Here is a 16,315-nt window from a genome sequence, read left to right as displayed (position 1 = left end):
GCATGCACACAGACCTCAGTCAGTCATGTGTGTAAAATCTAGCGCACATCAGCGTATGCGCAGCTATATACCTTCCTCTTCCGCCTCTTTCTCTTCGTCATTTTGGCTGTTTTGTTTCCTCGCTGCTCCTTCGCTCTCTTGTGCATCCTTCCCACTCAAACCTTCCCTCCTTATCGCTCACTCTCTAGCTCACCCTTTCCTCGCTCGCCCTCTCACAGTTAGTGAGTGTGTAAAAGTGTGTGTGTGAGTGTGTGCATGTGCTGGGGAGCTCATTCTGTTTCGACTCTAGGCAGAGGATGGTAAGTAATGTCTTTCCTCCTGCATATCAGAGAAAATGTTAACAGGTTTTTAATAGTAGAGGGTTATGTTTGTGTGTGTATGTGTGTGTCCTTTAATTAGGTGAAGGATATTTTTTTGTTGTTGTTGTTATTAGCTGAGTGGGCAGGGGGGCGGATGTAATGTGTGTGTAGTGTGTTTTGTAAATATAATTTGTGCTCTTGCACACATATGCGTGTGTATGCTGCTTCTGATGAGCATGATGATGCTTGGAAGGGATGTAATATCAGGCCATAGATGAGTTTAGGAGGTAGGATGGTGAGCAATGGGACTGTTGACTAGTTTTAAGTAGCAATGGGCTGCAGAATCAAGAAGAGGAGGAAGTGTTTCATGTGCATGAAGTTGTCATTGTGCTTCTGCAAAGTCAGATTAGGTGCCAGACATGGTTACATAACAAGACAAGATGATGAGTGTAAGCAGGCAAGACAATGGAGCAATCTCACAGGACTCCACACTACATCAGCGTTTAAGTCAAGCAATCAGTCATTGCCCTTCATCATTTAGCTGCTACTTTTATCCAGAGTACCTTACAAACAGAAACAAGAAACCTCTTGATCCAGATGCTGTTTCTTTGTCCCTGGAGTTACCATTAGCAGCTTAGCTGCAGCATTACTGTAAATGGAAATGAGGGCAATATGGATGAAGAAGTATGGAAGCAGCACCTTCAAAATCCATGATGGCTTTAAACAGCTGACAGAGAGAGCAGAAAGAAATCAATGTAACGGCAGGGAATGGCTCTAAATGTCAGGTGCAACAATAAACCTGCATTTATATTGATGCTACGTTTCACACAGCTCCCCCCAGTGTGTAAAGAACAGATCCATGCAGGGGCTGTTAATGTTTTTTCTGCCTGTCACGGTATTTATGCCTAAAAATCTTGCAGAAAGTAGCCTATGTAAGAACCACAGGAAGAAAATCCAGTCAATCTAGATTATCTCAAAATCTTGGAGAAAAAGGTCAATTTTTCTTAAAAGAACTGTTTAAGGAAATTTGTCACCGTGTTTGTTTTTTTTATGATAAAAGGTACAGCTTATATCTTTTTCCATTCAGACTAATATAAACACTGAAGTGATGTAATCGCTTGCTAGCAGTATACAGGTCAACCCCCAATACATCTATGTCAAGTTGAGTTGAGTTGAACCAGCAGCCTTCCTACTGAATAACAGTCAGCTAAAGATGCTGCATTTCAGTGTGTCTTGAAATTGCAGCTGCAGATGATTCATGTCACAAAACATATCAGTCTTGAGTTTAAAGTGAAGAAGAGACTAGATTTAAGAGTGAGATGTTTTTAGTGCTATCAGTGTGAACTCACATAAAAGGGATTAGTTTATCTAACAACTGTAAGAGCTATGCAACAATTCCTAAGGTCTGGTTGTTAGCAGCCCTGTTAATGTGGTCTATTATATCTAGCCACTGCCTGGTAACCTCAAGAGGCATACAAGATGGATTAATTTATTCATTGATTTGTTTATTGTGTTGGTTGATTTTTATTTGTAAAAAGATGCCAAAAATATGTTTTTATTAAAATATTTAAATATTCATTTATTGCAACAAAATCAGATCTGCATTCCCAGTGAGGCTATTTTCTGTTTCTGAATTAAATCAGCTTTGTTCATGTATACTCTAGGAATGTTTTTATACTGAAACCAGAGAAGAACTATGATTATCATAATAAAAATTTATATATTTTTTTATTTTTGATTCCCTTATTTTACTTATTAAAGGCTCAACATAATCGGCCCAGTCTAATCTCCACATGGCCTGATGGAAGCTGCTATGTCTCTTGTTAAAAAAAGAGGCACAACAGCCTTGAATAAATAAATGGAAGAGGCAGACACACACTTCCTACCTTTCAATGTCTTGTGCAAAGGGATGGCTGAGATAGTTGGATCTTATCAGAAACAATCAATTGCAACACGTGTGATATGATGTTGCAGACACCAGATGAAAGTAACTATGGCCTAAAGGAAAATGCTCTTTTGTCTCTGTTTAATATACAGACATTCAGCCCTTACTTGCTTCGTTTGGCTCATGGTACCCACTGACCATTTAGGTCAACTTGCTTTAGGCTTGAAGTCAACATAATTCATTTCCAGTGTTTATTCATACGTGCTTTTAACATTCAGCTTTAAGTCTAAAGATTTAAAGATATTCAGTAGTATTTTTACATCCATGTAATCCAGTATTTAAATGTAATTTTTTTCAAATTTCATGTAGTATTCACATGAATCTGTATGTGTGAAGTTTGTATGCAGTGTATGTGATATTATATTTGTCTTGAGTTATTCACGGCCCCTGACTCTGAGTTTGCCTCGAGGGTAGTGGAGAGGATGGAAAGAGCACAAGAGAAGCTTTGAATAGAAAGAGCACAAGAGAAGCTTTGAATAGAAAGAGAGAAGGAGACAAACAGGCAGACACAAAAGAGGAGGAGGAGAAGATAAACACAAAATGAAAGGCAGTAAGAAATGGATGAAACTGTCTGACCAGCTGTGCTGAACGTGCTCATTCACCATGTGGGCTGTGAAGAAGCGGGGGAGACTGGTGAGCAGCATAACGTGTGCCTGTCAAATCAGTTGTGTTAGCTCTCACTCTCTGCCACGCTGGAAATTCGCTCGATAGCTCATTTATTTTTAATATATGTAGACATGGAGGAAGCCATAAGGGAGTGGTGATGAATAGCCGAGGCTAGTTGAGGAAGCACATGGCACATGCTCCTGATGAGTTCTAGTTACTGGTCATTCAGTTTTTCTAATGTGGATTCTTACTCAATTTATATATTTATAACATTTTTTTTCATTGTTTCCTTTGCTTGCAAATAACAACTCGTCATGACCCTACACTGTCAGTGATATTTCACAAAGTTCATATTGAATTTATAATTATTTTTTTTCAAAGATATCCGTATATCTAACCGTCCATTGTCTACATCCACTTACTTAAAGATGTATGTAATATAACTCTGAATTATTAGAAATGTCTTACTTCAGCTCATCTTTTTTGTCTTATTCACAAAGAATTCTTTATTTGCTAATAGTTTTAAGTATTAGCTTTTAGTATTAATCATTCACTTCCAGAGATTCCTATGCTAACTGTATGGATAACAAAAGTGGCCACAAAGGGAAGGATAAAACCAGAATTAACATATATTCTCAGTTTTGAAGTGCTATTCTTAAAGACTCCAATTTTGGTGTCAGCTGTGGTTTTGTGTTTTTGGATTGAGATCATGCAGCTTTAGTGCTTTAAAGTTTGTGGGGCAGGGGGGTATGCATTTCAGAAATAGGTGAATGTGTCTTCAATACGGGGTCTAAATCTTCAGAGTTATGTGACTGGCCACAACCAGGAGACTGGCTGGCTGTCTGGATCCCCTCTGCAATTAGCTGGCTGTGACATCCCTCGCCTGTGATTGGCTCGATCATCTGCCGTCCAGCTGGGGCTCCACTGTTTTGCTATTTTTCATACAATCATTTGGGGAAGCTGTTTCAGATTAAAGCAGCTTGTCACTTGTGGTCTCTGGCTTTTAGCATGTGCTTAGGTTTTTTTGAACTATGTCCGATGTTAAAGTTATTTCTTGTGAAAGGTAGGTGGGCCATTTGGATTTTTGAACTTTGTCAATTGCTCTTCTGAAATGTCTTTGTTGGGCCCACAAGTTTGTGATTGGATCAGTTACTAGCTGTCTGTCATCTTAAATGTTGCCACCCCCTTTCCCCTAGCCGAGCTGGTGTTGTAACATGAGGGTTGAAGTGGTGACTTGATTTTAAAATCACATTGCTCAGTGGGTTTGATGAACTGTACAACAGGAAGAGCAGCAGAACTCTTCCGTTAGCAGCTATATTTCTATTGTCATTTTTTGTATTCTAATTAAGTTTGCATTTCTCTGTCTCTAAATGTTACTAATGAAAAGGCAACGCGGCTGATGATATAATGTGATACAATGTTTAGTTTCCTTTACTTTGCTTCAGAATGAATGCCTTCCTGATATAGCTTTTTACATGGAGGGACTTTTTCTCACTGTCTTGCTGCTATAGTATTTTGGGAGAACTTTGTGTACCTCATGGCTTAGTTTCAATTTGTAACCTCCTGTGTTTCCTGCCAGTATTCATTATCTGAGGAGTGAGTTTGATGAGGGCAACTGCTGTGAATGTAGAGTTTTTCAATTAGGAGGGATGGGATGCTCATGTCCTTAACAGCCCTGCTTTACAAAGATTGTTTATTACATCATTTAAAATGTTACCAATTCGTGATGAAAGGTTGAGAATTGTCTAATGACTTTAGGAATAGCTGGAATGAGCTCAGTCTTCATACACACCTTTTTCTTTTTTCTCTTTTTTTAAAGGAATGTAATATTTCTAAATGGATTTCCCAGTGATGTCTCATAGCTGGAAGGCTTATAGACCAGCAAGAAACCTCTGCCAGCACAGATGGCTGTGTCTCTGAGCTGAACTTGTTTTTGATATTTTGACAAACTAACACATGAATAAAATGCTGCACAGCAGCTGTCGTGGACACAGCGAATGACTTTGCCACCAGCACTTAAAAACAAAATAACTGTGGTTTATAAGCAAAAAGAAATCTGATCAAATAGCTGTATGTGCACAATAATTTAAGGGCATCTAACCAGGATGTCTTTAATAGAATATGCACATATCCTCTCTCTCTTAGGGGAGTTAATGTAACTCTTCTTGATGGAGGCAATCTCATTTAAAATGCTCCAATCATGGACAATACCTCTGAGATTTAGTTCATATTAGCAGTGTGTCATCTTTGGAACATTAATGTGCAGTTTTGTCGGGTCACTGATTGACATTTGGACTGTTTGCATGGCTTGCTTCCTGTGTTAATGTAGTTGGGCTTGTATTCTTGTTACTGCTGAATTGAATTTATGGGACCTTTAGCACGTCTGGAAAGTTACAAAATTCCAGTTACTGTATAACCTTTTTTCTCAAAACTACAAACATAAGATATGAGCAATGTGATGAAGGCATTGACATTTTTCTATATTTATGACTTAGCTTGGTCGCATAGTCACTAGCAGATTGCGTTAGTATTTGATCCTACTTGTGGTACCCTGGATTAGCATAAAGACATGCACAAGAGTGAGATAGTTTAGAGGCACTGCAACCAGTCATTCAGTTCCCTGTGAAAGGGCTTAGTGGGAGGATGCATAAAAACAGGTATGAATATCCACTTTGGTCAAATTGCTTGAATGCAAGCACACTCCACAAAACATGCTGCTGCCATTCAAATTCAAGCCCAGAATAAAAGTAATGTTCAAAAAGGTTTTTTTGTTTGTTTGTTTTGTTTTTAAGTTTTCTTTTTTTCCTTGTGGAACCTCTTCTCCTATTCTTCCAGTGGGAAGTGTATCCCAATACAACTCCTTTCTTGTCCTGTCCTGTCATTCCCTTGGCTGCGTTGGCCCATCTGAGACAGTCACACAGAGACTTGTCATGCAGATGTCCTCCTGAAAGACAGTGGGCGCTGTCAGCTCCACCCGTCAGTCTCTGTGTGCCTCTGTCCCTTGCTCAACCCGGCTTTGGCTCTGTTAAACCTCTTCTCTTCTCCCCTCCTCTCTCTCGCGGCACCAGGCGCGGCTCCCTTCCTGTTCATCCACCCTAAGCATTGCTGAGGTACTCCTGCATGTGTTCAAATGCATCGTTACAGCTGTCATCATGGCACCGGTTGCTACTACTTCCCTCTCCAACAGAACCTCTGATTTCCTGCCTGGCATGACTGCTTCCTGCCTTCCTATCCTTTCCCTCGTGTGTTTGTGTGTGGGTGTGTGTATGTATGTGTGTGTGTCTGTGTGTGTGTGCTGTCCTGCCTGCTGCACTCCTGCTTGTCCCTCTGTGTTTATAACAAACTACCCACACTCTTTGTGTCCCTTTCTATTTTTGTGCACATGCTTGTTGTTGTTTCTCTCTGTTTTTGTCTTGTAATAACATGTTGTCTTGTCCTGGTCCACATACTGTTTTTGACCCTTGCCTTGTTTCCATATCCTCGCTGCTGCTGGAAATAAAACATCCATCACTTAACATTTCTTCAACTACGTTTCAACCTCAGAACTGAAGTTGAAAGATGCTTGAATTATGTATTTGAATGAAAGAGATATTGTTTGCACAAACAGAGTGCATTTCTGTTGTTTTGTACACACTTCAGTTCCTCTCAAAGGACCATGACTGGCTACACACATACATGGCATCATAAAAAGAAAGCCTCCATTAAAAAGGCTCTGATCATGGACCGATGACTTCATTTTAACGTTATGGGTGATAAAGACATGATTTCAGTGGAGGGGTGTGGTTCATTTATTAATTGTGCATTAAATTAGGTACAGAGTTTGTATGTAAACACATAATCATATGTAAACATATAATCACATGTAATCATATATATATATATATATATATATATATATAAATTAAACTGATCTGACAGGATGTTTCTGTACTGAGGCACTATATTCACATGACAGATTGGCATCTTACCTCATAGAATATAAAATCCCAGAAATTCTAAGAGATTAAAGTAAAAATTGTCTTCTCGATTTCCACTGCAGCTGTTTTTTTTCTGATTAAGACAACTACTTATATTGAATTAAAACTTAGAGCAATAAAACATATACCACCACCACCCTACGACAACACTACTGAGCCATTTCAAGTTACTTATTCAATGGAAATGTTTTGATTTACTTCTTTTTTTGCCTCTTTTTGTAAAAGATCACTTCAAATTTGTTCCACAAGTGAATGGAAACATGGTTAATCTTTCTCTTATAATGCAAAACTGCAAATTTATCATATTCATAAAACTTGATAAAAATTGGCTGATGCCAATTTTTAGTAAGCTCCTTTGGCTGATGCCAAAGTGAAAATATCAAATTACATCCCACATTTATTTCAACAACCAATAAAACTAAATTACAATCACTTCCATTTCTCCCTTCTTAGCAGATGAAGAGAGATTTTGGGTAGAACCAGTGGTCAAGCACTCACTTAATTAGTTATTATTTTAAGACACACACACACACACACTATTAGATAGGCATATTTCTACTGGAATCATTAAATCTGCCAAATTGATTCAGCTCTTCATCCATCTTTGGTTTTGTTGTGTTTTCGGTGGTTATTATTTTCGAGTGAAATGGTTGCCACGTTAATTTACTTGAAAATTTCCTTTTATCTGAGTGCAGAGTGTGTCAGGCTAGTAGAAGCTTAGTTCTGCTGTGTGTGTTTGAGTTTGTGTGCAAAAGAATCAGACTGTGTGCAACTGGTGTTTTTATCCATTTATAAGCAACACTAACTGATATTTTTCAGCGTCGGTGTGCATGCGTTTTGCGTGTAGCTGTGTGTGAGTGTGTGTGGTATGAAGGTGAGTGACTATCCTGTGGCTTCCCCTAGGCCTCACGGAGAGAATTCAGGGCTCACCTGGATGAGGTCATCACGCTCAAGTCAAGGTACTCTACCTTGGACCAGGTAAACCAGCTAACCTTCTAGCAACTTCTTCTACCGGCATGCAGGCCACTGGCTTCCCACTAAGCACCTGACCACATTAGTGACATGCATCAGCACTTGTACACAGAGGCAAAGAGGCAGCAAGAGAGAGGAGCTTGACATTTTAGATCATACTGGGCTGCACTTTAGTTCAGCAAGCATTTGTTGCACTGGAGCATAATAGAAAATGTTTTCTATGCTGATATGCTTCTTAATACACAGTATAGGAAGAGAAAATTATAATAATTTTCCTTGACTTGAGCCTCAATGCAACTCTTAACTAATTTAGTATTTTAGACACTGATCAGTGTGAGGTAACTAAAATAATTAAAAGGAGTAAATAACCTATGAAGAGGCACATCATATGTTGATAGCAGGTGTAAACAGGGCCTTGTGTCATGAGCACAAAAGCACATAAATCACTTTCCAATATATCTAGTTTGTATAGAGGAGGTGGCTTGAACCTGAGCCATTCAGAGAAAGGTTTAGCAGTGTGGTGGTGATGCACATGGCAGCATGGGGGGACATTGGAGTTAAAAACATATAAAAGTCCAAATAAACTGGTCAGTGTTTTCCAGCAACAAGCTAACCTGTGTGTCACCACTTGTAGTGATCAGCAGCAGCATCCCTCCTCTTCATTGCCTCTATCTCAAGATCAACACCAGCACTCATTCTTTCATTCTTCACCCATCAGCTCATTCGTCAGGTGTGATTTTTGCCTGGTGCTGCTTTGTTTCTGCAGAGTATGTGTATGTTGTTCTATGTATGTGCCGGATATGGACACAGAATAAGATGGGGAAAATGCTGGATTTATTAGAGGAATCGTGTGGTAACTATCAAGAAGCCAGGGGGAGTCATGCTTATCACCCCGTTGCTCTTGCCTCAACTCTCCAAAAAGGATCTCTTCTCTGTATTGCCATAGTAGTATTTTGCCTTGCCCTCTACCACTCTGTTGCTAACCCTCAAGTATTTTGTCCTCTGCTGTATCCATAATGGGTGAAGCTGTTCGAAGCCGGCTGAAACGAGCCTTCCTGCGCTGTCATGGCCTTCTCTTCCTTACATTAATGTATAAATCCTCCTCCTTTTGCATAAATTGTCTGACACCTTCTTTGTCTTGTGCTGAGCTCAGCACTGCAGCAGTTACATCCTATAATTTCCTGGAGCATCTTCTCAGCCAGCTGCGTATAGGCCCTATCGATTTTTTTTTTTTTTTTATAAATATATCACTTCCCCAGCTGACTCACAGGGCTCTGGGCCACGTGTCTTGCTGGCCTAGCCATGCTCACTGTTCTGTGTCTGTATTCACCACCACCACCTGCTCCCCAGCGCATTGATCTTCCTGGCAGATCTCCATGACGACTCGTTGTCAGGCTGTTTCTGCGGTGACAACGAAGTTCAGTATGTAGAGTGATTAATGCTTCTGGCACTAAAATCAGGAGTTTCTTTTTGTTTGTTTGTTTGTTTGTTTGTTTCTTGCCATTTTCTTTGTGTGTTTGAGTCTGCAGCTGTTAGTGAAGTGGTCAAGCTTTGTCAGACTCAAATCTTAAGATGCACACACTTGCAGAAATGAGGCTTTCGGGGACACTATTACTGTTTTTTCCTTAAGAAAATTTTCAAGCTGTTGCTTTTGTGCTTGTATGTGTGATGAGTGCCTGTTAATATTTGCAGCCCTCATACAAGCCCTTCCTCATCTCTCACACAACCGGTCTCTCAGTACTAAGGAAGGGATTGCAGCTAAGGGTAGTTTAGAAATAATCATCTGATTGTTTGACAGCCTGCTTTATTTTTTTTTCTCCCTTAAACTTCCGAAACATCCCAATCTGCTTCTGCACTCATTTGTCCACACATTCTTCTCACGTCCCAGCACATCTCTTTGTTGTTTATCTCCACATGCAAACTGTGTTTCCCCATGGCTCTCTGATGGTATGATCTTCTTTGCTGAGCTATTTTTTTGCCATGCTGGGGGTCTTGTTTTTCACCTTTGTCAGTGTTGGTGTCATCACTCCACATTGCATCAAGATTTTCAGTTGTGTAGCACATGGTGATTGTACATTTACTGCTTTAACCTTAGCTGCAGGACAGATAATGATGGAATACCAAAAAAGGTGTATGTGAAACTGGCTTAGAAAGCAGAAAACCTTTTATTATTGTGTTGTGTTTAAAGAGACCAGTAAGGTAGAGAGATTCTAATATAATTATTCAATATTAATCATGTAAATGTTAGGTGTGCACTGTTTTTAAGCAAGCCATGCCTTGTACAAAAATGTGGATTGTTAGTTTTCATTTGTGCTTTTCAGTGTATGCAAATTTGATCTATGTCTGGTTATAGCTGTATTGAGCTCCCTTAATCCCCACCTTTGTCTTTTATTTATCTATTTTATTATTTTATTTAATCATATCTTTTACTCTCTCTGTGCATATGTGAGTCATTCAGTTGTTCCGCAAATTTCCAGGTAACCACGGTGTAGCTATACAGGAAATTCACTGGAAAATGATTGAAATTCAGACAAAATAAATAAATTAATAGAAGAATCTAAAGTTAGAAAAAGATATTGTTAATATGCACATTTAAGTCAACAAAAATAGACAAATTTAGACAGAAAGGGAGACTAAAATAGTGTTTGCCTGATAACTGTCATCCTTTTGATCATAATCTCTGCTCAAACATAAGTTGTACTGTTAGCTTAAAGAAGTGTAATCTCAATCTGATAAACGCATGTATTGTAGAATGGTATGTCACTCGCCTGTGGCTTGGCCTCAGGTTATAGTTTCTAACACACAAAATAATGAATCAAACTCTGTGATCACATCAGCCAGAAAGAAACATAACAGAAAGATGGGCACATTTATTCAAAACTGAAGCAAAACTCGATTGTTTTGGTTATGGATGCACAATAAAAGCTTTTAAATATATCCTACATCCCTGAAATTTTCTGACATTTTCTAAAAGGGGTTGCAAATTAGTCTAAAAATCTTAGAATTTACCTATGTGTGGACACAGCAGGTAATTATCTAAAAGATTGAAGGCAATTGAGTGTACATGCTGTTAGGAGTTGCAGCTTCTACTTTATTCTCTTTTCATTTACTTCTCTGAATTGCAAATACAAATGGGAATATACATATATATAAATATATATACATATATATAAAGTGTAGTTATCAACAGTACATATTTTTGTGTTTACTAAGCAGCCATCTTCAATGTGATGTTTACAGTACACTGTCATTTTTGCAGTGCAGTTGTCGCATCATGTCCTGCATATTTTTGTGTCACAACCAAACAATATTCCAGAGTATTTCCAGTTATATCACTCTGCTGTGTTCATGTGTTATACATAGTGATACATTCTGCCTGGCAAGTCAGCTTTTCTTCTACAATGGCAAACTTGTAAAGTCCCTTGGCCAATATGCATAATGAGACAAGTAGCTTACGATTGCTGATGGGGTAGGCCAACTATTGCATCAGAATTTTTTGTAATCTTTCATCATTACAGTATATTAAGCATCCACAGCTGCAGCAAAGGATAGAGAAGTATCCATTTTGCATTTTCGTTAATGCAAATGTAAATGGCATAGTCATATGAGCAACCCATATAAATAATGTCATCACAGCTATGAGCCTAACCCAAAACACTGCACATTTTTGGATTAAGAATAGCGTTTTACACCCCAGAGACCGTAAAAGATCCCACTCACATATGGTACTGACATGTGCATGAGTGACCCCCATCACATGTGCAGCTCTAAATACAGATTTGTAGACAGAATGGACATATTCAGATCCAGTCACTCTGGCCACATTCAGAGGACATTAGTTTAACATTAGGAACGGAAAATGTCTCATTTTAAATGATCAAACAGTAACCTGTGAGAATATATTGACTGAATCATTTTGAGGTAACTTATATTGTAAGGATGCACCATGATGCCAGAAGTAAACACATGTAATAAGAGCTTACTTATAATCAAATAACCCAAAATGCATGTTAATACAAATTTTACATGTCCAATAAAAATGTTGGACACATAATGATTAACAAAAACCTTGGCAAGTTATGGCAATTGATGCATTTTAATATAAAGCTCCACATATTTTCACATAAGGCAAAGAGTAGCCCAGGTCAGCATAAGGGAGACACCAGGCTGTAAGGCATCTGCCACTGACAGCTCTTTTCAGGTAGAGGATTTATCCCATCGACAATTCCTTGAGGCAGACATTAGTGAGGTAGATAACCACAGTGCACCTGAGCTGTATCAGCCTGAGCTGCTGGCTTCTGCCCCAGAAATGCCCAAAGATGTAGCTCTTAAAGTCAATTCAGTGCAAGAGCAAGAGAAGAGCTTAGAAGATAACAAATGTAGTTCAGTGGCACTGCAGCAGCCAACAAAAGGACAAGCTCAAATCATCGCGCTAACACTTAAACACTAGCAGCATGTAAGATAATAAGAACAGACATAAGTAACTGAGCCATTTTCAATCCATAAAATACTGTTTTTCTCTACATTTGGTAAAAAAAAATGTAAATATCAACACATTGTTCAAACAGGATTATGTTAATGCTTATTTAATTTAGTTGACATAAAGAGATATATGTGGAGTTAAAAAATTTAGCTTAAAATTAGTGCTAACAAGATAATAGCTGCTACAAGGGGAAACTTTTATGAAGCATAGGAGAATAATCAAGATAATAAAAAATTAACTTTTATATTTTAAGAAAGCTTAAATATAAACGCCACAAGCTGTAGGTCAGTAACTGCAACAGTGATGTCCTGCATTCTGCCAGCTAACAGCCTTATTTTCTTTAACCTCTCTTCATATCTCTTTCTATCTATCTGAGGTCTCTCATTGCTCCTCTTCGTAGAGTTGCTTGTCATGGTGGATGCTTGTCTGTCTGTTTGTCCTTCCGTGCGTCTGTTTGTCGTGTCTGTCTGTGGTGTTGCGGTTGCTGGGACAGATGCACTGATGCCTGTGATTCGATGCTTTATCTCCACTAGCTCCAGTGTAGGTTGGAGGGGCTTAAAGATGATCGCAGGAGGACCTTCAGCTCTCGAGTAACTATCCCGACCCCTCTCCCCCTCCAGCCCCTGCCCCCTTCCTTTCCTCTTCCCTCCCCTTCCCTCACCCTCCTCAGAGGAGAGCGCAAAAAACAAATGTCCCGCTCTGTGCCCTCCCTCTTCCTCCTCGCTTGCCCAGCTTTCTCTCTGGTTCTCACTCACTTCTCTCTCTTCCTGTCTGCTGCCACTCGTTTGTTTCTTGTTTCTCTTTCTGTCTGTAGTTCACTCTTGATACTCTTTGTCTCGTAATTTTTCTGTTTGGTCTGTCAGGATTCTTTCTCTCTCTTTGCTACGTATACTTTTCTGTCTATTGTTGTTCACTTGGTCTTTTCGTCATTCTTACTCTTTCTCCATCTGCCTTGTCTGTCTCTGTCTCTGTTTCTCTGGTTAACATGCTCCGCTTTCACTAGCTGTGTCTGGTGTGCTTGATGTCTGTTAAATAGATGCCACTTAGGCTGCTCTAATGGTTTTTATTTTGTTTTATTGTTTTTGTTCTTTTCTTCCTGTTTTCTCCCCTCTCTGCTATGTCTCAGCTCTGTAGTTTAGTGGAGTCTGTCTGGTCCGTGCCTCCTGTTTTTCTTTCTTTCTTTATGGGCTGTGAGACCATGTCATGCTGATCCTCATCCTTCCACACCTCCTGTCTACCTGCCTATCAAAACCCTCTTTCCCATCTGCCTCACCATCCTGTCCACTCAGCCCCACCACCCATGATCCACCCGCTCACCTTGGCTGTTTGGTGCCCAGTGGTGTTGCAGTATTAGCCTAGATCACAAGGGAGGGGAGGAGAGAGAGAAAGGGGTGGGTGGGTGAATAGAGAGACCTTCACCATGGGTGTTTTGGTTCTCCATGTACCACACATCACCCACACCCAAGTTGTATAGTAAGTGCAGATCCATAGACACCACTGAGATGGAGGGGAGGATCTACAGAGCCCAGAGGGAGTTAAGCACACTTTAGAGCACACAAATAATGACTGAAAACAAGGTAATGAGTTGTTTTAATTACCACATCCAGATATGGAGGTAGATGGACAAGCAAGAAGGCCTATTTTGGCTAAATGCTTTCACTGGGCCTGTATTTGTGTAGGTATATGAAGCACAATGATACACTAGTTCTTTTAAAAACTTGTAGCCTAATAAATCACAACCTGTTATTCTCCTTTTCCTATTTATTATTCCCCAAGGCTGAGATTCCCAACAGCAAAGCAAAAGATTTTCTTTATTTGGATATTTTAAAAAGGATGTTTCATCATTGTTTTGAATATAACACAAATACCATTATAACAGTATGATGAAGCAGGAAGATGGACCACTTCTGTGTAGCCATTTTTCCCCAAAAAGTTACTGTTTATTTTTTATGCTGCACATAATTGTGTGGCAGATTCCATTGGGAAAAAATCTGATTTCATTTAGTGAAAATGAAATCAGAGAAAAGAGTATTTAGTGAAAACATAACGAAGGTACTGTTTCTCTTATGCAGCCACAGATTAAACTGTGTGCAGAGCTCTTTGCAAGTTACATGCTGCACATACAAGTTAAAATGAACATGTAGGGTCAAGTAAGTAGCTTGGATACATTCAAATTTTTGATCTTCACAGTCACATTTGTAAATGTGATGTGGTGTGGGTTTGATACAGCATGCATAGAAGAGAGCCGTAGAGGCATGCCGCTCATTACTACAACGTCAACACAAGTTGATGACACCAATTACCAGCTGATAATTGACTTGAGAAGTTGCAGAATAATTCACATTAGCACCTTTGCCAAGCGATGCTAGGCTAGGTTACACAAAACCAAATGCAGAAAACACCCACAAATGTAAACACAAATGATGTTTGTGTTAAAATAGCTTCCAAGAAGATAAAAAGGAAAATATTTTGTTTCTAGTGAAGTAGCATTTTAGTTTTATTTAATCATAAGCAACTTTTTTTTTAGTTAAAATCAACAAGAAAAAAACAAATGTATGGACCTCAGTAGGCTGGAAATATGTTCTTATATCTGTAATCTAGAAAGTAAGATTATGGTTATAATTATGAATATGTGTTTGTATGAAACTGGCAGATATACATTTACTTAAAAAGGAATTTAGTGTATTTTCCATTGTCTTGTTTTTGGGAAACTCAGCCTGGTTTTAACCCACACTGCTCTCCTCCCCACCTTGCCATAGATTACAAGAAGCTACCGCACAACATCAGCGATTTCCAGACAAATCTTACCATCCTGTGCTACATCTGAACAGCCACTATCTAAACTCAGCACTACATTTCCACTACATTTGATGTCACACCGTAGTACAGTTAATACATCTGTTATGACGTAATAAAATATTGTCACTCTGTATGTTGTTGCCTTTGTCCATATAGTCTTTTATGCACTTTAATGTTATAATAGTGTGACATATCAGTGCATTTCTCGCTTGTGATGTCATGATCTGCTGTTCAGTGATCACAATGTAAAGCAGGAGATGTAGCCATCTCCCAGTAGCAGGACAAAGTGCACAGTATAATGTGACGCAGCTCTTGCAAATGCTTCTGACTGTTGTATAAACAGCTTGTCATCTCAGCCATGTCAAAAGAGCAGCCTGGTTTATCTCAAATTACCACCACCTCTGTTTTCTTTCTCTTTCCTTTTGCCCTTTTGTCTGTTTCTCCCAATCATTTTCTCCATGTCCAGGTACAGTCACGATGCAGCAGCAAAGAAAATATCCTAAGATCAAGTAAGTGCATTCTTTCCTCTTTTCAGTGCGCCAGGTCTGCGTGCCACTGAGCGTGCTCCTAAACGCATAGATTTTACATATACAGTTGATAAGATAATGTGAACATGATTTACGTGTTTGCATGTGTGTGGCTGATATGTTATGTTTACATATTTGCGTGTGTATGTGTTGTTTTGCCAGAGGCTGTTAAGCCTCATGTTAAGCATCAGCATATGCTGTGGAAGCTTAAGTGTATGTTTAAAGGAAAGAAATTGGGTCAAGGGAAATCAAAGCATGGTGCCTATTCTTTGCTGTAAGGGAGAGGGAGAGGGAGGCAGATAGAGATAAAGACAGAAGGAAAGAAAGCAGATTACACATTAGTTACACCTTGCTTTGTTCCTTTTACCTCTGGAATTATTAGAAGGGTATTATTAGACCAACACGGCTGCCATCGAGCACCTCTATCATCCAGCTGCGTTTCACAAACAAACAGGGCTGCATGTCTTGCCAATCCTTTCACATGGCATTCAAATTGTGTTTTAGCACCTATATACCTGCATGCAGAAAAAAATTAATCCTTTTAATGCAGCTGTCTTCTATTTGTGAAAAACTTATGTGTTTATTTATATATTTACATAGTTTCATCTGCACATTTCATGTGCAAATCACTGAATTTTACTGCAACAGCTGCACATCCAGGCTGCATAGATCAGTTTGAAGTAGTCTGTAGATTTTTAAGTTTTCTT

At 39.1% G+C, this 16,315-nt stretch overlaps 1 protein-coding gene across 7 annotated transcripts in view; it reads left to right on the top strand.

Annotated features, from left to right (window-relative positions):
* Positions 1–16,315, top strand: part of gphnb (gephyrin b) — a 117,446-nt gene that overhangs the window by 86,389 nt on the left and 14,742 nt on the right. For 3 of the 7 annotated variants that reach the window (XM_041976206.1, XM_041976205.1, XM_041976204.1), the window contains exons 9-12: positions 5,919–5,960; positions 7,731–7,805; positions 12,816–12,872; positions 15,548–15,590. In XM_041976206.1, coding sequence (XP_041832140.1) covers positions 5,919–5,960; positions 7,731–7,805; positions 12,816–12,872; positions 15,548–15,590 — 217 coding nt within the window. The remainder of the gene's footprint in view (positions 1–5,918; positions 5,961–7,730; positions 7,806–12,815; positions 12,873–15,547; positions 15,591–16,315) is intronic. The other 4 variants (XM_041976211.1, XM_041976209.1, XM_041976207.1 and 1 more) reach the window with 3 other exon arrangements.

The sequence above is a fragment of the Melanotaenia boesemani genome, chromosome 22, assembly GCF_017639745.1.
Source record: "Melanotaenia boesemani isolate fMelBoe1 chromosome 22, fMelBoe1.pri, whole genome shotgun sequence".
In the NCBI taxonomy this organism is placed as follows: domain Eukaryota; kingdom Metazoa; phylum Chordata; class Actinopteri; order Atheriniformes; family Melanotaeniidae; genus Melanotaenia; species Melanotaenia boesemani.
The sequence above is the reverse complement of the archived record's forward strand: the minus strand, read 5'-3'. Positions and strand labels throughout refer to the sequence as shown.